Below are 21,758 nucleotides of genomic sequence, written 5' to 3'. Positions count from 1 at the left end.
TAGAATCAAGCCAAATGTGTCCCATTGATCTCCCTACTGGGTCACAGAGGATAGGTGTGTTGGGAGCTGTAGACATGTGAAGACTCAGAACCCAAGTCGGTTTCTGTCTTTATTTGAAGCAATCTAGTGTGTGTGTGTGTGTGCGTGTGTGTGTGTGTGTGTGTGTGATATTAATTCACTTAAAGCATATGACACAATGTCGGTTTCACTATCAACATTAGACCACAGTGAAACCATAGACACTTCAAAGTTCCATGCCCACCATCCTATGTCTAATCAAGAGCAGATAGATCCAAGCTTCAAATCCACTTTTATCTACTACAATCTGATGTCACTACCCCAGAAGTATGGCCTAACCTCACCTAACCTCAGCTGAGTACATAGTGAACTTAAACTAACCTTTCTAAAAGCAAGTATGGAGGCCTTCTATTGAAGGCTCCCCTGTACCCCACCCCCGCCCCCCAAAAAACCTTCTGCAATAAAGTGAGAATGAGGTCCAGAATTTCTGAGCTGGGTCAGGCACACAGCTGAATAATCCACTGGACCACAGGTGAGGAAACCTATGCCTGGGTGTCTGAGCAGTACAAATAAACGGCTACCTCCTCAGCTCCTGCATTTCTTCCTGAGGCCTGGCTCACGCTGACCCAGCGGCCCCGGACTAACGCCAGCCAAGGTCTGAGGGAAACGCTGGGCTTCCCAGGCTGAGGGAGCTGAGGTCTGTGACTCCGGTGGCCCCTGTAGGTGCCTCATGCTGGGGGCCTGGAGCTCAGAAGCAGAAACCTGGTCCTTCCCTCCTTTTCTCCCCACCCCATCAGGGTAGAAAAACCAGCCTTGGAACACATGGGCTGGAAAGGATAAGCCCAGATACACATCCAGGCTTGACCTCGGTGCAGGTCCAGGCCAGGGGGCTGCCTGCCCTCACATCCTGGCCACCGTGTCCACCCTCCCCGGGAAAGCTTCCTGAGGAAATCCTGGCTGCTCCAGAGAAGCGGGTGGCCTGGCCCTGAGGATGTAAACAGGAGCCCCGGGCTTTGTTCTGTGTCCCTGCAGACCCGAGCTGTGGCTCTGGCTCCAGGAGTTTTGGGCAACAGCACAACTAAGAAGTGGACGGAGCGATGGATTGAAGTGGAACTTACAAGTCCACCAGAATGTACTCAGCTGAATGCTTGACCTAGAAAGTATAAGGATGGGGATATCTCGCTGAAGTTAACTTTGAGGTACAATAAATAAAAGACACCTAGCACTCTCTAGTGAGCTCTCTTGTCAAAGGTTGAGATGTCCACATTGTGTTCTTCTGGGGCACCCAGAGGCTCAGGAGTGAACTCCACACAATCAGGCCCAGGTCCCTGGGGTTCCTTCTAGAGGGCTTGGCAAAAGGCAAATGCTCAGTTAGTATTTGTTGTTGAATGAAGTGTTTTCTTCCCAGGTCACTATCTGCCTACACAGAAGAATACGCACGCACAACACTACTGCCCCAGAACTGGAAAATGGAAAGTAGAATGAGAAGAACAGCTGTGCCCCGGTGTTGAGGACACAGCTCAATGAAGTGAGGCAGTATTCTCAAGGGCATCTCCTCCCTGGCCCCCCAGAAGAGAGTCTATCTTCCCACTTAGTCCTCCTTTGCTCACCCCATCTACCAGGCCTTAAGACTGTGCTTATCAGCCAGGCACGGGTGGCTCACACCTGTAATCTAGCTACTCAATGAGGTTGAGATCTGGGGATCATGGTTCGAAACCAACCTGAGAAGATAAATATGAGAGACTCATATTTGGAAGTAGATGTGTAGCTCAAGTGATAGAGTACCAGCCTTGAGTGAAAAAGCCAAGTAAGAACATGAAGCTGAGTTCAAGTCCCAGTAAGTAGCCCCTCCCCCCTCCACTCCTCTCCTGCCCTCCTCCCCTCCCCCCCTACAAATAGTGCTTGTCCTTAGAAATTTCATGTGAATCACAGAAATTCCAAACCCAGCCCCTGTCTCAACATGACACGAAACTTGTCTCTGGTCACTCAAGGCAACAAACTCAAGGCAGGATTGACATATGTTCTCTCTTACCATGTCTTAATAAATTCAGGTTAATAAAGCTCAGGCTATACAGTCAGAATATCTGAGATTTTTTTTTTAACTCAGGTACAAAAACTATGTGACCTGGGCCAAATGTAGAAGCTCCCCACCCAGTATGATCTGTAAAATGGGTGACCACGCAATGCCTCCATTTCATCTCCTGGGATGGTGCACAGTTAGAAGATAACCCACGCGGGGCGCTGAGCACCGGGCCTGCTACCCAGGAGCCTCTTAATGCATCTCGGCTAGTATTAATTATTAAGCATCAGAACTAGAGAATTACTCGTCTAAGCAAAGCCCTCCGACGCTCCATCTGTATTTTATTCCTAGCAATAGTGACAGGAGCTTCAGAAAATTTTGAGGCATTTAATTAAGTCTGACACAATTACCTCCCCAGTGAGCTTTTAAACACAAAGCTCCATTTAAATTTAATCTGGAGTCATATCTTTAAGTACCAGGAGCTGCACTCTGTTAGTATTTATATCAGAGATAACTAGTCAGGAGGTGACGTCACCATCACCAGGGCTCTGGGTTCTACCATGGCCACGGGAGGCAATGTGAGCCAAGTCCTGGTTTCTCCACCCTCCAACTGAGAATGGTCCTGCCCACCCTCCTCATGACTCAGGGATCGATCCGCACACCTCATCCAAGTGACTGGCCAGCTTTCAGTCACTGCGCCTCCTGCAAGGAGCAAGAAATTCACATGAAAACATGTTTTATAAGACATCCTATCCTCTTGCCTTAAGACTAAGGCAAAGAGGGACAACTGATGGTCACTAGTACATTGATCGAATGCCCGAGGAAATTTCTAGAAAACACAGCAGAAGTTTTAAGAGTTGGCTAAAGAATGTACCAATGTGAAGGATGCCCACCCTTTCGGCTTCCCTCGGCAGACACGCATCAGCCGTTTCCGCCGTGCTCACTGCGACAGAAGCACATGGGCTCTGCATCCTGTCCCACTGTATACAGAGAGCAAGCCTCATTATGGTCTCTTCATCTCTCAAACACTTCCACTCAGTACTTTAGTCTCGGCAACAGAGCCAATCTGATCAATGGGTCTCTAGTGATGGCCAGGGGAGGCGAGTATTCTGCTTCACTCAAGAAGTCTGTACTTTGGGCACAAGGCCTATGTGTCTCTGATGATATAAACTATCTATCAAAGTGTACTCCAGGAAATTGAAGGAAAAAAACGACAACAGAAGTCTCTGAAGTGCTAGAGTGCTTGCTTCACATAAATAAAAGCTCCTGGGTCCAATCCTCAGCACCCTCTCCCTTAAAATACCAAGTTCTCTAAAGGCACGTAGGCAGCATGATCGAGACTGGTGCTAATGCAATCATGCCAGTGGACTTGCTGAACTTCTTACAGGAAAGAGAATGGTCATGATGGTACCATTGGCTCAGCAGTTTCGAATCTCATGGTAAATCAGTGAGACATTTAGGTGACCTTGGGTTATAACTATTCTCCACCTCCACCTTCATAATTCCAATCAGACAAGACACCTCCCTCAGCACCCACCAGGTGAATGGTGCTTAAACACGGAGGGGACCCATCACTGAAATGTTGGTGGAAGAGAATGAGGAGGGCTAGGGGAGACCCTCTCCTCACACTCTCTCCCAGGAGAGTCAGGGATGGCTTTGTAGGGAGCTCTTCCCACTCCACCCATTGTGTCTCCGTAAAACAGAAATACATAAATAAAAGAGAGGGAAAGAATTTGACCCAACAAAACACCAAACAACACTGAGGCCTCTGGAAGATAAAAATGTCAAATGAATGGCACAAACAGTAGGTACGAAAGATTACACAGATGATAGAAACACGGATCTGACAATATCAAAAGGCAGACTTAACGAGCCCAAATGCGTGGAACGTATCAACAGCGAACCATGACAGCCAAGGAACCTGTCTGGGCATAATGACATACAGGAAAAATATTTGGAGAAAAAGAGTGTGCTCATCACAGAATGTTCTTGATTTTGCAATGTTGATATCCTTGGCTCTATGTTTTATTTTTAATATTCTGCAATGTTTCCTGTGGTCAGAACTTTTGAGGAACCATGCATACAATCCCAGCACTCTAGAGGCTGAGACAGGAGAGAAATACAGGCTCAGATCTCGCTCATTCTGAGCTAAGTGGGTGAACCCCATCTCAAAGGGATTGTACTTCTCTGCTTATCATGCACAAGGCCCTGGGTTCAATCTCCAGCACAGACAAACAAAGCAAAACCTTTCAAGAATGTTGACTGTGTCCTTGCGTCCAGCACATGGTAGAACTTGCTCCCATCTTGACCTTGCTTCATGAGACCTTCCTTTAAGCCTTCCTTGAGTGGCTTCCTCCTGGCACCACAGAGAGTTCTATGTTCTTCTTGAGTATTGAATCATAAACTCTAGGGGTGTTCCTGACAGGCAAAATTTGCCTTTCAATCTCCACAGTACACTGAGCCCTCACCAGTGTAGCCATTATTCCACTTGATTCCAAAATTACTGAGTCTTCCTTCTTTGAACTGGGCATGCTCCCAGACTTGCACGACAACGAGGTTCAAGCCACATGTTCAGTGTCCCACAAGGAAAGGGTGGTGGCTACAGTCACATGCCTGCTCAGTCTCAGCTTGAAAACTTTTCTTTTCCTGTGCAGATCAGTTTGTGACTAGGATGTGTGCTGGGCTGTGGAATAGGCTCCAAGGGGAAGTGCAGGCTTGAGTCACTGAGCTGGAACTGGACAGAAGAATGAGCAGTAATGTCCTATGGTGAGCGGTCCTTTACTAACGGGAGAGGTTACGATGAGCCAAGAAACTTTACTTCTCTAACTGCCTATTTTTACATTAGTGTATGAAGGCCTGTCTCTAAATGCATTTACTCTGAACGTATCGTGGGAATCCAAATTAATTTACTTGGGGATTTGAACTTTTTAAAAAAAGTGGCCCATTCCATTTTAATTAAAATATCAAGTTGAGAATAAAACACACAATAAATCATTGCCATGTTCTCCACATCCTCTCCTTAAGTTCATTCCTAATCCTCAGCAATCCAGTCTGCATCCCATATCTTACATTATGGGCAAAATGTCTGTCTCAACATTGTGCCCAGCCTCTGAGATCAAGAAGCACAGTGGTAACAGGAAAGGTCTCAAGCAGAGGTGAACATTCGCACTCAGAAATTTCCATCACTTCCTACCACAATCCTCAGAAATAACCAGGGTGGTTCTGCTAGGAGATAAAGGGTGAGCGAGACCACCGCCAGCATTCTTTAAAAACCATGAAACTCTACCCCTCAAAATATTGTGCTAGAGTCTCTACCTCCCATCAGCCTCTCTGCCTCACCTGGGAAGTCAGGTCAGCAAATCTAGCACCAAAGACGGTTCTGCCTGTGTTGAACTAAGACTTCCTCTCCCCACCCTCTCCCAGCTCCATCCTGGCTGGTGGTTGAGAGAAGGCAAAGAAACACAGTCCTAGCTGGGTGCTGGTAGCTCATGCCTTAGCTATTCAGGATGCTAATGTGTGAGTTTTGTGATCCAAATCCATCCTGGGGAGGAAAGTCTGTGAGACCCTTCTCTCCAATTAACCGGCAAAAAGCTAAAAGTGTAGGTATGTCTCATGTGGTACAAGGCCCTAAGTTCCAGCTCCAGTACCAGTACGAATGAATGAACAAATGAATGATAAACAAGCAATAAAAAATCAATTACAACCAGACACGATCAACTGGGCAGAAGAGGGGGAGGTCACCGGCCTCAGATGGAGGCCACGTCTGGGCAGGAACACTGCCCCATCTTCCAGTTCTCCGGCTACTTGCTCAACTCACAACCCCTTAAGTTGTGATGGGAGTCCCTAGACTGCCATTAAGGAAGCCATATCACATTTCCTGGTCTTTGTCTCTCTGGTGACTAAGAACGTCTTCATCTACAGTGGCCGCACCCACACCCAATAATAGATTTGTTGAATGGGTTTCTGTGCTACCAAGCGTAGACACAGAGGCTCACTGCCTTCTCAATTTTCTTTTTCCTACTGGTCAAGGTAGTGTACCACACAAAGGGCTAAAAGTAAAAAAGTATCAGCTCTGCCTCCACATTTCCTCATTCTCCCAATGGCTCAGAGTAACAGCCATACTTCTACCCCAGAGCTGCTACAGCAAAGTGATGGCAACCCTGGCTTAAAAACAACAGAAATCTCTTGTCTCAGAGTCCTGGAGGCAAGAAGTCAGAAATCTCAGTATGAGCATAAGTTCTCATTATACTATAGAGTCTCTGTTTAAAGGGCTTTAAAAGTTAAGTCTTAGCTGGGCCTGGGGACACACACCTGTAATCACAACACTTGAGAGACTGGGTCAACAGGATTACTAGTCAGCCTACAGTGAGTTTTCAGCCAGCCTAGCTATATATTGAGATCCTATCTCAAATGTAATTAATTAAACAAAATAAATAAATAAAATAAGCACCTAGGTATAAAAATGGCATAAGAAGCCAGGTACCAGTGGCTCATGCCTATAAGCCTAGCTACTCAGAGGGCTGAGATCTGAGGATCATGGTTAAAGCCAGCCTGGGCAGGAAAGTCAATGAGACTCATCTCCAATTAACCACCAGAAAACTGGAAGTGGCCACTGTAGCTCAAAGTCGCAGAGCACTAAGCCTTGAGCAAAAGCAGCTCAGGGCCGAAAGAAAGAAAGAAAGAAAGAAAGAAAGAAAGAAAGAAAGAAAGAAAGAAAGAAAGAAAGAAAGAAAGAAAGAAAGAATTATAATAAAATAATATTTTTTTAAAGAAAAACTGAAGAGAAGCAGGAAGGTGAAGTTAAGGAAATGGGAAAAGGAGAGTGAGGTTGTATATGCATGTATGGAAAAATGCGAATGCATGTTGGTATGTATATATTGTCTGTATGTATGGAAATGACCCAATAGAAACCCCCCTCAGATACAACAAATGTATGCTATCTGCTAAATCCCAAATAACTTTCCTTTTCAAGACCTGAAAAATTTAAATAACAAATAAATAAATGCAGTAATCAATGTCTTTGTGATAGCCAAGTTTTCAAGAACATGCTGGTACATAAGAACACATGACATCCAACCAAACTCACTGGAAGCATAATGGCGCTGGCTGTCTGGGCTGGCCCGCCATTGAGGGAGGCCTTTTGTTCTATCTGCTGAGCTCTGGAGCATCAGAAAGTATGGGATGCAGAGCTGTGTAGGAATCAGTCAAGGAAGTCTTCCAAAGAATCTGCTGACAACTGAAGTTCTCAGTTCCTTTGGTCTATAGGAAATAATAAATTCTGCCCTCTATACTCTTCCCTACAGCACCGAAAAGAATAGCCCTAAATGGAAAAGCCCAAGGACAATAAAAGCACTTAACCACAGCAGTAGAAACCCAGAAACTGAAGACCAAGTGACTATCTAAGGAAGAATGACTTACAAGAAAATAATGATAATAGAGTGATTACTCATTATTTTTAAAAATTTGTAATAAGTGAGGTACAGTAGTGCATGCTGATAATCCCAGCTACTTGGGAGGCTGAGAGGAAAGGATCAGTGGAGTCCTATGGTCTGAGACTAGCCCTTGCCACACAGCAAGACTTCTATCTCCCAAAAATAAATAGATAAGGGTGAGGCGATGTCCCTGGTTGTAAGACAGGTACCAGTCACAAGCACGGAGCCACTCTCGCGGGATTTCTCTGCACTCCTAAGCCAGTTTTGATTCAGACCCTCGTGGGAATGTAGAAGGTGGTATGTCATGGCCTCCTACTCCTCCCACCTAATTTGCTAAGTCATTTCTCTACCAAAACAACCCTGTGAGCCTCATCAATCAGCCCTGCCAACTACATTGCATAATTCTCCTGGTGTACTTATCTCCACTAGCAAATTCAAGGCGCAGACCCATCTGTTTTGGCTCACTCCATGGGTGTCTGGCTGCTGGAACCATCCGTACTGTATCCCAGTGCCCCTAACACTTGCCTGGGACTGTCATCTTTCCATGTAAAGACTTGACACAACGTACTCAAACTTGTCTGCGGGCACACAAACAATGGATTTATGTGTCTTACCATCCTGATGGGTTTCTTTTTTTTAAGCCAAACCTAATTATTATAAAACCAAAGGGCTCTGTAGCTTGGGGGAAAAACAAAACAACACCTTCATGGCAGACAGTAGGAGACTGTCTTTTCCAGTATCATGGAAGTGGGCCTTCCTGCTTTCCACAACAGAAAAGCAGGCTGGAAGTTATGCCACTCGGGCTGTTGGGGTTCTGAACTTGTCACAAACATAGCGGTGGCAGCATTAGGGGACCAGGTATTGATGCTTCTTTGTGTCTTTTGGAACAGATAAGATAGACTTTGCTATGGCCGCCAATGCCCCAGCAACCAGGCAGCCTGCAATCAATCTGGAAAAAGCCAGACATCAATGACTTTGTGGCTTTACTACCACACTTTGCTCCAAACTAGCAGAACCCAGATCCATCTGGGTCTGTGGCTACTTCAGATATAATGTCAGTGTTTTCCCTTTGCTTTACAGAGAAACCAGGACAAACCTGGAAGCCTGAACTTGAACGCAGCAGAAGTTGAATTGCAAGTTGCAATTCAATTGTTGAATCATGGGGATTGAGCTATGAACAATGAAACGAGGGTGTGTTTAAAAGGAATCCAGACACCACTGGCTCATACCTGTAATCCTAGCCTATAATCTCAGGAAGCTGAGATTAGAATGCCAGCCTTGAGCAAAAAAAACTAGGCAAAGGCACATGGCCCTGAGTTCAAGCCTGGTCACTGTAGGGACACAAAGATAGTCAACATATGTAAAGACACCCTCTAATACACAAGGAATTGATCAAAGAGGAATATAACCATTTACAGCAGCACTTCATAGAACTAGGGTGGTATCTTATGTTTAAGGAATACAATGGTTCTGTGCAGCTCCCCTCTCCTGGTTTCCATGGAAACTCTTCCACTATAGAAAGCATCCTTCCTCTTAGAGACACAAACTAGGAATGTGTCACCCAGCAAAGTGACAAGACTGTATAGAATGTTAATGGGAAGGAGGTGTTAATCCCTGACACTTTGTTCTGTTGAAACATCAACTTGTTCTTTGCTAATGCTTAAGTTACACCACACAGATTTTACTGTACCTTTCATGTATCATTGATGAATCACCAGTCAATATTTAACACTTACCATGAAGTCTCAGTTTCACAACATTCGAATCCAGAGAAACTGCTACTATACCTCAGTGGTATGAGGCCCCTTTAATAAATCACCACGTGCCGTGTAAGTTCAGGTAACCAACATGGCGGGTAGAGCACCTGACCATTCCTCAGTAGACATGGTCACATAGCACACTCAGAAAGTCTACAACAAGCTGTAATGCATCATCAAATCTGCTTGCAAAACGATATAGTTGACTCCTCTCTGGTCTTTATAGACTTTCCCAAAGATTTCAAGCTCTTTCGTGTAGATTGAAGGGCATTATCTTGCATGTATTCAAGCATTCATTAGTTGTCTCAGAAAGGTGAAAGACCAGGAGATACCTTCAGTAAAGAAGAAAAGTACTGACTGCTGAGAAGCCATTCTGTTACCAAGTCTGCCTGCCTCCATGCCGGGACAGAGACTATCCAAAGGCAACGTCTAGATTACGTGACCTGATACACTGGGAAAGATGTGGCAGGTTGTCCCCAGCACCCTCATGGGGAATTCATGCTGCCCAATGACATGCCTGACAGAACAAAGGGGCAGCAGGCATCGGGCAGAGGGTATGCTAATAGGAAACGGCCTATCATTTCTGGGTCTCATTACCAATTGGAGCCGAATAAGTAAAGGAGTGTACAATTTGGAATATGACAGGTTTTGTTATGGGTTTGGTTAGTTTCAGTCTTCTCTATCCTCACTGGCACAGTTCCTTTTCCATTTATTCAAATTCACTCTTAGACATGAGGTAGAGCTAAGTGGTGGAGTCCTTACTTCCCTAGCAGGTGTGAGGTCCTGGGGTTCAATTTCCAAGGCCCCCAAAATGATTCGTGAGCCAGATGCTGGTGGCTTATGCCTATAATAGTAGCTACTCAGAAGGCCAAGAGCTGAGGATCATGGTTCAAAGCCAGCCTGGTCAGGGAAGTCCATGAAACTCTTATCTCCAATAAACCAAAAAGCTGGAAATGGAGCTTTGGCTCAAATGGCAGACTGCTAGCCTAGAGAAAAAAACAAAACAAAACAAAAAAACAACCCTCAGGGACAGTGCCAAGGCCCTGAGTTCAAGCGCCAGGATTGACACACCTGTGCATGCATGCACGCACGCGCACATGTACACACACACTTTTTAATTTACAGGACGGGCGTGGTTGCTCATATCTGTAACCTCAGCACTTGGGTGGCTGAGGCAGAAGGAGCATAAGTTCAAGGCCAGCCTAGGCTACATAGTGAAACTTCATCTCAAAAAAAGAGAATTACTAATTTATCTTTAATTATCCAATATTTGTGTATATATATGGCTTACACTGAGGTGTGTTGATTTTGGCAAGGCGCAACTGTTAATCACTTTCGATTCTGAGTAAAATGTTGGGCCTAACAGGAGGTGGTGGAGAGCTAATAATAAGAATGGCTAGCACGTGATCCAGGCTCTCATCATATCAGCCTGGGCCACTGCTCTCCTTCCAAACCCAATGCCAGCTCATCACCCCAACACTCAAAGCTCCTTTGTTTTTCACAGTGTTGCCAACTGGACCCAAAGGCCTTGCACATGCTAGGCAAGCTCCCTGCCACTGAATTACATCCTCCGCCCCCCAAATACATGGCATGACCAGTGCCAGTTTAAAATTCCACAATGGTGTCTCACCGAGTTGGCAGACGGATGTGCAGCCATGTGCGCTCCCAGAGCAGTGCCTGGCCCGGAGTGTTTGGGCCCTCCTCCCATCTCTGGTGTCTGGTCTCCACCCACTTCCCCATGCTGGGAAGGCCCAGCCTCCTTCCCCTCCCCTCACCTGGGAAGAAAACGCCCACTGAACCTGCCAGGAACAAACCCAAAGGTTTTGGTATGTATGAGGGAAAGCATGATAGTACAGATGTTTTTCCTGCGAAATTATGTCTTCCTAGACACATGCACAGCTACCCCGTCTATCAGCAGGGTATATGTTCCTAGAACCCCAGTGGACGCCTGGACCTTGTATGTAACTATGCTTTTCCTGTACAAATAGTTACAAATAGGCATGGTAGGTAATCGACACCCAATAATGAAATAACAATATAGTGGCAGTGAAAGTGATGTGAATGAGTTCCCTCGAAATACATTACTGGACTGTAGAACTTGGTAACCTCAGCATATGGGTTTTTATTTTTTCTAGTAAGTCTAGAATTTCTACCTTCTAGAAGCACGTTGTAGCATTTCATGACCCATCCCAATGGCCATCATCATGGCACTCGTACTTTGGAGCCATTATTAAATCAAATGAGGACTACCAGAATGCAAGCACTGACAAGAAATCTAACAGCCATCATGGTACTAAGTAATTAACAGGAGGGTGGTGTATATAACGCATAGACTTTGGACAACAGGGAGACGCAATTCCTAGGTAAGACTTAAGTTATATCATCATACTATTCAGAAGGTACCCAATTTAAACTTAGTAATTATACTGGGCATGGTGGTTCATGAATGTAATCCTAGCAATTCAGAAGAATCTCCAGGCCAGCCTGGGTTAAAGTTGACCTACAATAAAAGGAAAAAAAAAAAAAAGGTCTCAAAAAGTCAAGGACTAGCCAGTCACCAACGGCTCATGCCTATAATCCTAGCTACTGAGGAGGCTGAAATCAGAGGACTGAGGTTCAAAGCCAGCCTGGACAAGAAAATCTGAGAGACTTTTATCTCCACCCAAAAACCACCCCAAACCTGGAAGTGGAGTTGTGGCTCAAAGCAGCACAACACTAGCCTTGAGTGAAAAAGCTCAGGGACAACAACAACAAAAAAGTCAAGGACGGGAGAGATAGCTCAGTGGTAGAGCACTGCCTCACATGGGCAAGGGTTAGATCCCCAGCACCATAATCAATCAATAAAACACATGAATTATTTATTTCTAGAACCTTCCATTTGATATTCTCAGACTAAGACTGACTGTAGGTGACTGAAACCTCAGGATATGAAGCCAAAGGTGAACAGGTACTATGGTGCCAATAATAGTCACTTTAACAAAACATAAAGAACAACAAAAGTATCTACATAAATGGAGAGACGAACTATGAAACAGCAAGGGAAAAAAATAAAACCCAAGAACTATTAGCTCTATTTGAAGAAATAAGACAGGATGCAGATCTCAGCTGATCTGTTTATAATTATAGCTTTATAACTTGGGGCATTCATGTCCCAATCTCAGCTAGGTAACACTGGTGGCTCAAGCCTGTAATCCTAGCTACTCAGAAGACCAATCTAAGGCCAGTAGTTCAAAGCCAGCCTGAACAGGAAGAAAGTCTGTGAGGCTTTAATCTCTAATTAACCACCAAAAAGCTGGAAGGAGAGCTGTGCCTCAAGTGGTAAAGTGCTAGCCTTAAGGGACAAAAGCTCAAGGATAGTGGCCAAGCCCTGAGTTCAAGCCCTTATACACACAAAAAAAAGGAATGGCTAAGGTAAGGGATGGATGGGGCCCAGTGTAGCACTGGCAATCCCCCCAGAGTGCTCCCTACCCCAGCCAGCCGCCACCCCACATCTACATTCCACCTTCAGAAGGTGGAGCCAACAATCAAAAACTAAGACAGCAGAAGAAGAGGGAGGCATTCTCTGAGCAAAGCAAAAAGGGTCAGGGGTGCACAGATCTCAGCTGAGATGGGAGAGGGGAGGGGCCACCGGAAAGGTCACTTCGGCTAGGGGTCTGCTTAGACAGGAAAACATCCCGCTACCCCAGCAAGGTTTAACAAAGCACTAGCTTTGACTTCAACAAAGAATTAATAACACACCAGGACCTGCGTTCAAGCCCACATGTGTCCTCTTCCTGAGCTTTTGGATTCCTCCTACTTCAGAAAGAGGGGTCAGGGCTCATTTCTTGGGGATCTTTAGACTCCTGCCCCCCATGTCATCCCAAACTCCTCCACTTGCAAACCCCTAAAGCTGTCAGCAGGCTAAAAGGAACATAAAACTGGGATGAAGTCAGAATATTTGAAGTTGGGCTCACAAGAAGATTCCAACACATAAAATAAATTAAGTTCACAGGCTTAAGACAGTTCCCAAGAGACATGCAAATTAACTGCTTTCAAGGGAGTTCCAATCTTAAAAGCCCACTAGTATCTCCCCCCTCATGCCCCCCCACACACATACTTTGGTCTAACAAAGGAAAGGGGTGAATTTTTCTTAAGTTTCTCTTTTGGCATAGTTTGGTTGTTGTTGTTGGGGTGGGGGGTAAGAATGGAGTAAACAGCCAGACTAAGAAATTTTTTTCCAATAGCTTTGGTGGGAGAAAGCAATAGAGTCTCTGTCCAATGGATATTTACTAAGCATTGCTGAGAAATGATCAGCAAATGTAAAAAACAGCAGGAAACAGGTTTGAGGGAGGTGCCTCTAGCCAGATCCGAGGAACAACAGACACCCACAAACCCCCTTCACAGTTAACAAGTAAGAGTTTTCAAAGCCTGACTCGGCTTTAAAGGCCCTCAAACTCTGGAGGCAGCAGCTAAAATGATCAATTTAAAAGTCACAATTTTCCATTTAGATAACCAATCTGCCCCCCCCAATCAATGTACCCATATCTGATAATCATAGCAATTCCTACTCTATCAAATAACTACCCAGCTGGGCGGTGGCTCATTGCTGACCTTCTAGCTACTCAGGAGGCTGAGACCTGAGAATCTCAGTTCACAGCTAGCTAGGCAGGGAAGTTCCAGAGACTCCAGGGAACCTCAGCTGAGAACAGGAGATGTGGCTCAAATAGTAGAGTATCTTGCCTGGAGCAAAGCCCAGGGGCTGCTCCAGGTCAGCACCAAAAAATAAACAATAACAACATACATTCCACCCCCCAGCCCCCAGGCATGTAATGACAGAAGCAGGGTGTGCAATCAGAGAGCAAAATCCCACATAGCTTTGAGTCATTTTGGACTTCTCAGCAGTTACTGGGAAGGGGCATACTCTGAAAGTCCAGGGCCCAATTCACAAGAACCATCATTGCTTAGGCCTTGTCATCATTTCACAATTTACCATTATTGCTTGGAAACACCAGGATTTTCATTTGCAGGGTGAAATTGCCCAGATGCTACTATACACCTGGGCAGACTTTATTGACATCTTTATTGTTTTGTTTTTCTGTCCATCCTTAGAGTTTGAACACGAGCCTGGGCACTGCCCCTTAGTTTTCTCTGCTCCTCTTACATTTTTTTGGTGAAGAGTCTCGGATTTGTTTGCCTGAACTGGCTTCCAATTGTGATCTCTCAGATCTCAACCATCGGAGTAGCTAGGGTTACAGGCATGAATCGTAAGTGCCCAGCCTAGAACACTGTTTTGATATGACTCCTACATCTAACAAGTATGTTTTTTCTTTTTTTCTTTCTCAGTCAACAAAAATCACATTGTCAGCAATTAATATCTCCAAGTACTCCCAAACCTGTATTTTTCTAAGCTGGTTTCCCTTCCTTCACTCTAGTTACATAGTGGCTCATTAGCATTTATCTATCCCAGCACTGCTTAAACATTTAAGCTTTAAATTATGTTCTTATTTCTTCCCTAAATAAGTATTTTGTTAACAATTATCTGAAAGCAACTATTGGTTGCTTAACTGCATGGATTGAATTAATTTAAATGCAAAATGTGTCCTAAGGAACTCAAACAGCCATCCCTTATTTACTGAGGGAGGGAGAGAGGGGAAGCACCCTTCCCTGGGGCACAGATAACCCACAAGTCCCAGAAGGACAAACACTTCCCATGCTTCCTTCAGAGAAGACTGTGGTTCCTGCACGTAAAAACCCTCTGGCCTATGAAGGTCTGAAAGGAAGTATGATTTGGGTTTGGTTTTTGTTTTTGCCAGTCCTGGGGCTTGAACTCAGGGCCTGAGCACAGTCTGGCTTCCTTTGAGCCACTGCACCACTTCCTGCTTTTTCTCCTTATGAGGTGCTGAGGAATCAAATCCAGGGCTTCATGCATGCTAAAAAAGCACTCTACCACTAAGCCACATTCCCAGCCCTGGAAATTTTATTTTTACATGAAGGGAGGGAGGGAGCGGGGAGTGGGGGAGGAAGGGAGGGAGGAAGGAAGGAAGGAAGGAAGGAAGGAAGGAAGGAAGGAAGGAAGGAAGGAAGGAAGGAAGGAAGAAAGGAAGGAAGGACAACCAGGTGCAGGCAGCCCATGCCTGTAATCTGGATAGAAGTTTGAAGCCAGCTCCATTAGGAAAGTCTGTGACAGTCTTATCTTCAATAAACTGCCATAAAGCTGTAAGTAGCCAGGTGTTGGTGGCCTCAAGCCTGTAATCCTAGCTACTCAGAAGGCTGACATCTGCGGATCACAGTTCAAAGCCAGCCATAGCAGGAAAGTCTGTGCGACTCTTAACTCCAATTAACCACTAGAAAACTAGAAGTAGAGCTCAAAGTAGTAGAGCACTAGCTTTGAGCAAGAGAACCCAGGGGCAGTGCCCGGGGCCCTGAGTTCAAGCCCCAAGACACTGTAAATATGAATGTGGCACAATTGGTAGACCTCTGACCTAGAAAAGAAAAAGCCAAGTGGAAGCCAAGGTTCTGAGTTCATGTTCCAGTACCAGTGCATATAATAATAGTAAAAACAACAACACACAAAAGCAGAGTAAAAACTTTGCCTAGAATCTTTGTGAAATACGATGTTTGGAAGTGTTATTCCTTCCTCATGTTCAATATGGGGGAAAACATCTTTCTATCATGTTTTGCCTTCAAAAAAAATGGACGTAGTTAAATTTCTCCGACTAGTGTGAATGTTAAGGGTGGATTATCAGATCTGGACTCCGAGCCTTGTCCGGGAGGAGGCATCAAAGTGGCATGGGCCCCGTCACTACCCAGGTGTGTTCCACTCTCAGATCTCTTCTGCAGAATCCCATACTTTAAAACACAAAATGAAGATGATGTGTGGTATTTCATCAAGCACGGAGACCTAATCACTGGCTTTAGGGTCTTCATACAGTCTTCTAAAGATGCAGCTTTTATAAACACCTAGATGACAGCTTCCTAGAACATTCTTCCCTTCTCAGCACATACGTTCAGACCAGCACACACAGGGGAGAAGCCAGTCTTCCTCTACATGGGACCACTGTGAAAGTCTATATACAGACTGGAGAAACATGAACTATTCTGCTCCTGGGCAGAATCTGCTCCAGACCTGTTTGACCTTCTTTCCTGCGGTGCTGTGGATTAGTATTAGCTAGGTAGATGTACACAGCTTCCACTCTCCTGCATCTGCCCTTTGAATAGCAAGTTGGAAGCTTTTCACTCAGCCAAGGAACACGCAGCCACAATCGGCCAGGGGAAGGAAAGCAAATATCCAGAAAGCGCTACCAGCCAACTGCCTCCCCCAAACAACCTTCTGCCCAACTTTCACTTCAGCCAGACTCCAGGCAGCCCTCCTAAGAGATGGGAGGCTCTGTTACCAAAAGCAAGCCCTGGTGATGGAAAACATACACAACAGGATCTCAGCAGGAAACAAGATAAGCTTCAGCTTGATACACTTCAAAGACAAGTCTATCACTTTAAAATGTCTACTAAAGCTTTCTGGGATTTAAGAATCTTATTCACCTGAAAAGTATAGAGAACAAAAAGAAGAAGCTTTAAATCCAAAATACATACTGTATGTACACTGTGCATACACATATATCTATACTATATGTACTACAGGTAAATGTATATTTTGTTGCATATATTTGCATATACTGAGAATGGAAAGACAGAAATCTTTCCTGGTTCTCAGTACAGTAATAATTATAAAAATGGGCACATGACGATGGAATCACCGGGATTTTAAGATGCCTGGGAAGATGAGAGTGAAGATTCTATGTGCAGGAAAATCCCAGGAGCAGACCCACCTTAAAGAAGCACCTCCCAAGCCAGACAATACCCGGGGCTCAGGATACTCACCAACATACCTAAAGCTCCCACAGAAAACCCAAGAAAGTCTCCCACTCCTTCTTTTTCATAGGGTGATATTAGGAATCCGGAGGGGGGAACGACTTGGCCAGACAACCACTTGGAGAGGTGGAAGGCAGACAGACAACTTCAAAGCCCCAGGGCTTCACCACCAAGCTCAAACCTGTATGCTATTATTCCCAAGGAAGAGATGCTTCCTCCAAACAACTCCTCCAACTCAAAAGAAAAGCTCTCCAAGTAAATATCCTGGTGATCTACACATAAATCTGGCAACTCCAAATGTCTACATTAAGTTGTCTTTTTCCAAATGTGGATTTTAAACATGAGTAACCCTAATTCCTGCCAACCTGCCTAATACCCTCAAGGTATTGACTGAGCAGGTTAAAACTTCCCTCTCCACGTGTACCAACTGCTTCCCAGAATTCCACTCCTGTCCCGGGCGGTTTTCATCAGTGGGCATTTCAAAAACACTTGACAGCACAAATAAGAGTTGTATTGTTTTTAACCCTGAACATAAAACAAATATCCTGTCATTCTACCAAATGGGAAAAGTGCAAATGGGCAAGTAAACATTCTGGCGGTGCTGAGTAAGGAAATGGTTCTTTTCTTCTCCTGGGCACACAACAAATGGGGACGAGATAAACATCAGGGCCAGCAGCCTCGCCCAGATCCAGTGCTAAGTCAGTCCATCAGCCAAGAACATACAAGGCCCATTTTCATCTTGTCTGTGTGTGTGTGTGTGTGTGTGTGTGTGTATGTGTGTGTGTGTGAGAGAGAGAGAGTGTGTGTGTGTGTGTGTGTGTCCTGGGGGCGGGGGAGGGGGGGTTAACTCGGGGCCTGGATGCTGTCCCTTAGCTTTTTGGCTCAAGGCTGGAGCTCTACCACTGAAACCTCAGCTCCACTTCTGGCTTTTTGGTGGATAATCGGAGATGGGAGAGTCCCCAAGGACTTTTCTTCCTGGGCTGGCTTCGAACCGTGCTTCTCAGGTCTCAGCCTCCCGAGTCGCTACGATTACAGCTAGGGGCGCTCAGCCCCATCTTCTCTTGGAAGGGCTCTGTGTTGCTTTTTCCAGACCAACCTCCCGGCAGGTGTCCCAGGTTAAACTGTTGCACATTACACCCGATTGTTTAAAAAAAAAAAAAGTGTCTGCGACGCGCTCGCGCGCTGGTTACACTTTAATGGGCTTGCATTAACCCCCTACGTTCTGGAGAAAGAGGAAGACGGCTCGGCTAGGGAAGGGTGCCCGGCGCCTGGGAGCCCGCAGCCCCCGGCCCGCCGTCCCCAGGTGGCTCACCAAGATGCCCATCACGTCGGTCCAGAGTCGGGAGAAGGCGTCCGACGTGCCGGCTTCCGGCTCGGACTCGGGCTCCGGCGCCGGGCCAGCAGCTCCCGCGTCTTCCTCCATGGCCGCGTCCCGCGCGCGGGCCGTGCGTCCCGGTCCTCCCCGCAGCACCCTCGCCCGGCACCGGCGCACGGCTGCCAGGGGCGCAGGGTCCTCACCGGCGGCGTCACCGAGCCGGGCCCCCGGGTCGCATCCCGGAGCACGACAGGCCCGGCCCGTGCGTGGACGAGGGGTGTGTTTTCCCGCAGGATCCCCCCCGCAACTCCGGCTCGGGGTGGCCGCGCGCGCGGGCGGCGCGACTCTGACAAGTCCTGAAAACTTTCCCAGCCGGCCGCGACGCCGCCACCCGAGCGCGGCCGAGCCCGCACCACTGCGCGCGGCGGCGGCGGGGGAGCGCGCCCGGCCCGGCCGCGGGGAACCGAGCCGCCAACGCGGAGCTGCGGGACACGCGACCCGCGGGGGCTGGGCACGCGACGCCCTGGGGCTCGCGGGGCCGATCGGGGCCGGGCTGCGGGGGTGGCGGCGTCCGGGGGGGCCGGGGATGCAACCCGGGGACCCCGCCCCCGGCTTCGGAATGAGCTCGCCCGGCTCTCGGGACTCCCTCCCCGCCCTCCAGCTACAAAAGGTGCTCTGAAGTCAGGCGGAGCCCGGGAGGAGCCGCGGGGCCGGGTCGCCGCGCGCCGGCCCCACCTCGCCGGGCACCGCCACGCCTCCGCTCCGCACCTGGGCCCGACGTTAACCATTAAACCATCGCGGGGTGTCGCGGCCTCCCCACCCACGGGAGGCAGCGACCTAAAGAATGGCAACAACCTGCCCTTTTCTTTTTTCTCTCTCCCAGCCTAGACGACACCGAAAAACAAGTGTGGAGGCTTGGGCGCGTGCCATTGTCTGCATGGCTTTCTAAGCGGGGGACCCTCTGCCCGCCCCCCTTCGGGGCTAATGAAGTGGGGGGGAAGCTCCTCGGGTGAGGGGTGCCTTCGACTAAGGAGAGAGACTGCAGCCCTGTTCAAAAGGCAATGTGTCCCGCACACACACACACCTAGGGCCCCTGTGGAGTTTGTTGGTTGTTTTGGGGGGTTTTCTTTCTTTCCAAGGGGGAAGTTCCGCGATAGATTTATTTTATAAGGGATATTGCCCTGGAGAGGTTTATTTTTTCTTTCGGTGATTTTTCTTCTCTTAAAACCACTTGGTTTTCCCTAGGAGATGACAATACTTGTCACCTTCGATTTGCTGATAGATCACTCTGGGAAGCAGTTAAGGAACCGCAAGAGTTTTGTGTTGGAAAAAGTAACACAAAACAAAACAAAAAGATTTTTTAAAAATTGAGATGCCCACGGGGAGAGGGAGTTCTTGATTGCTTCATAAGTTTCTCCTGTTTGCTTTGGTTTATTTATTTTTTCCTCCTGAGCACAAATTTTAAAATAAAAACGAGGGTGAGACAGAGAGCATCTTAGAAATCCTCTTGATGAAGCAACAACCATGCAATGGATCAACAGTCCTCATAAGAATCTTCATAACGTAAACCTTTTTCAAAATGAATTTATGAGCGGGCCAGTGGTGGCTCTTGCCTGTGATCCTAGCTATTCAAGAGGCTTGAGGTCTGTAATCCTAGCTACTCAGGAGTTGATATCTAGAGGATCATGGTTGGAAGCCAGCCTGAGCAGAAAAGTCAGCAAGACTCCATCTACACACACACACACACACACACACACACACACACACACAGAGGCACACATCTGGCTAAAGGTATGGCTCAAGTACGCATCTGTCTGAAGGTATGGCTCAAGTGGTAGAGCTGGAAGCCCAAGTACTTTGTGAAAAATACAAAAAGTAAACAAATTTATAAAAGCTTATGGAGCTGTCATAGGTCTATGATAACAAATAGCCTGTAGTTCAGTCACTAACACTCACAAGTTCATTCATTCATGAACACAATCTCTGATACTATATATATTTTTATTTATTTATTTATTTTTTTTTAAGAAAGGAGAGCCAGGTGCGGCTGAAGGAGAAGCGGATGCAGGAAGTTCTAGAGTTCAAAAGCAACACGGGCTACATAGTGAAACACTGTCCAGAAAGGAGGGAGGGAGGGAAAAACGGAAGGAGGGAGGAAGGAAGGAAGGAAGGAAGGAAGAAAGGAAGGAAGGAAGGAAGGAAACTCGACCTCATGTGGTTCCTTATAGAAGAAAGTGTTGAACCATAAGTTAATGCAACCAAGCCTGGTGTTTTTCGAGGCTGATGGAGAGTTAGGCCAGAAGGATTTCCACGGCTACTTCGGGTTCTGTGATGCTGTGAACCTGGTACCCTCTGATAAGGATGGTAGGCTTAAAGGAAAAAAAAAAAAAAAGCTGGGCACTGGTGGCTCACAACTGTAATCCTAGCAACTCGGGAGGCTGAGATCTGAGGATCATGGAAGCCAGTACTAGTATATGTAAAATAATCAACTGATTGGCGTTGTGGGGAGGCAGAAGGAAGGCCCTTCCACTGCAGGGCGGCTTATTCCCGGAATGCAAACCTCCCTGCAGGTGACTGAGCAGGGCCTCAGGCAAGCAGCACCGGGTGGCTGGGGTTAGGAAGTGGGATGTCTCCCTAGGACTAATCAGGAGTCCTTTGCTTTTTGGCTTAGATAACCTGCAGCAAAGCATTTGACCTTGAGTTCTCCAGCTTCCCGCATCCGGGAGGAGGCAAGGCCAAGCTAATTGCCACACTCCCCCTCTGGGAGGAGGTGAGCCTTTCTGGGCCATCTAAAGGTCAGAAGCATTATCCTCAGCTGGGTACCTATAGAAATTAACCTATTATCCTCCTCAAGCAAGCCTTGGTGTCCTGTACCTGTCATCCTAGCTAATTAGGAGGCTGAGACCTGAGGATAATGGTTCACAACCAGCCCTGGCAGAAAAGCCCATGAGAGACTCCTACCTCCCCCTGACCAGCAAGAAGCCCTAAGTAGAGCTGTGACTCAAGTGGTAGAGCACCAGCCTTGAACTAAAAAGCTGCCTTGAGCTAAAAAGCTAAGGGAGAATGTCTAGGCCATGAGTTCAAGTCCCAGTAGTAACTGATACAAAACAAAGTAAAATAAAAAGAAACTGACAAGAGCGTAGTTGAATTTCTAAGTCAGAAATAATTTGATGTTAAAGGACAAACTTAAATAAAAATATATTCTCCACAAGAATAGCTCTTAAGTACAGAGCTTCATTGAAATAGTGTGTGTGTGTGTGTGTATGTGTGTGTGTGTGTGTGTGTGTGTGTGTGCAGTCCTGGGGCTTGAACTCAGGGTCTGGGGTGCTGTCCCCAAGCTCCTTTGCTCAAGGCTGGTACTCTACCAC

General features: G+C 46.6%; 1 protein-coding gene across 2 annotated transcripts in view; it reads right to left on the bottom strand.

Annotated features, from left to right (window-relative positions):
- Positions 1–18,678, bottom strand: part of Sash1 (SAM and SH3 domain containing 1) — a 154,894-nt gene extending 136,216 nt beyond the window's left edge. Inside the window, exon 1 of one of the 2 annotated variants that reach the window (XM_048354259.1) lies at positions 18,388–18,678. In XM_048354259.1, the coding sequence (XP_048210216.1) occupies positions 18,388–18,498 (111 nt within the window). In that variant the 5' untranslated portion in view covers positions 18,499–18,678. The remainder of the gene's footprint in view (positions 1–18,387) is intronic. The other variant, XM_048354260.1, reaches the window with a different exon arrangement.
- Between the last annotated feature and the right edge of the window lie 3,080 nt (positions 18,679–21,758).

This window comes from Perognathus longimembris, chromosome 9 (assembly GCF_023159225.1).
Source record: "Perognathus longimembris pacificus isolate PPM17 chromosome 9, ASM2315922v1, whole genome shotgun sequence".
Lineage (NCBI taxonomy): Eukaryota > Metazoa > Chordata > Mammalia > Rodentia > Heteromyidae > Perognathus > Perognathus longimembris.
This window is presented reverse-complemented; position numbering and strand designations above follow the sequence as displayed.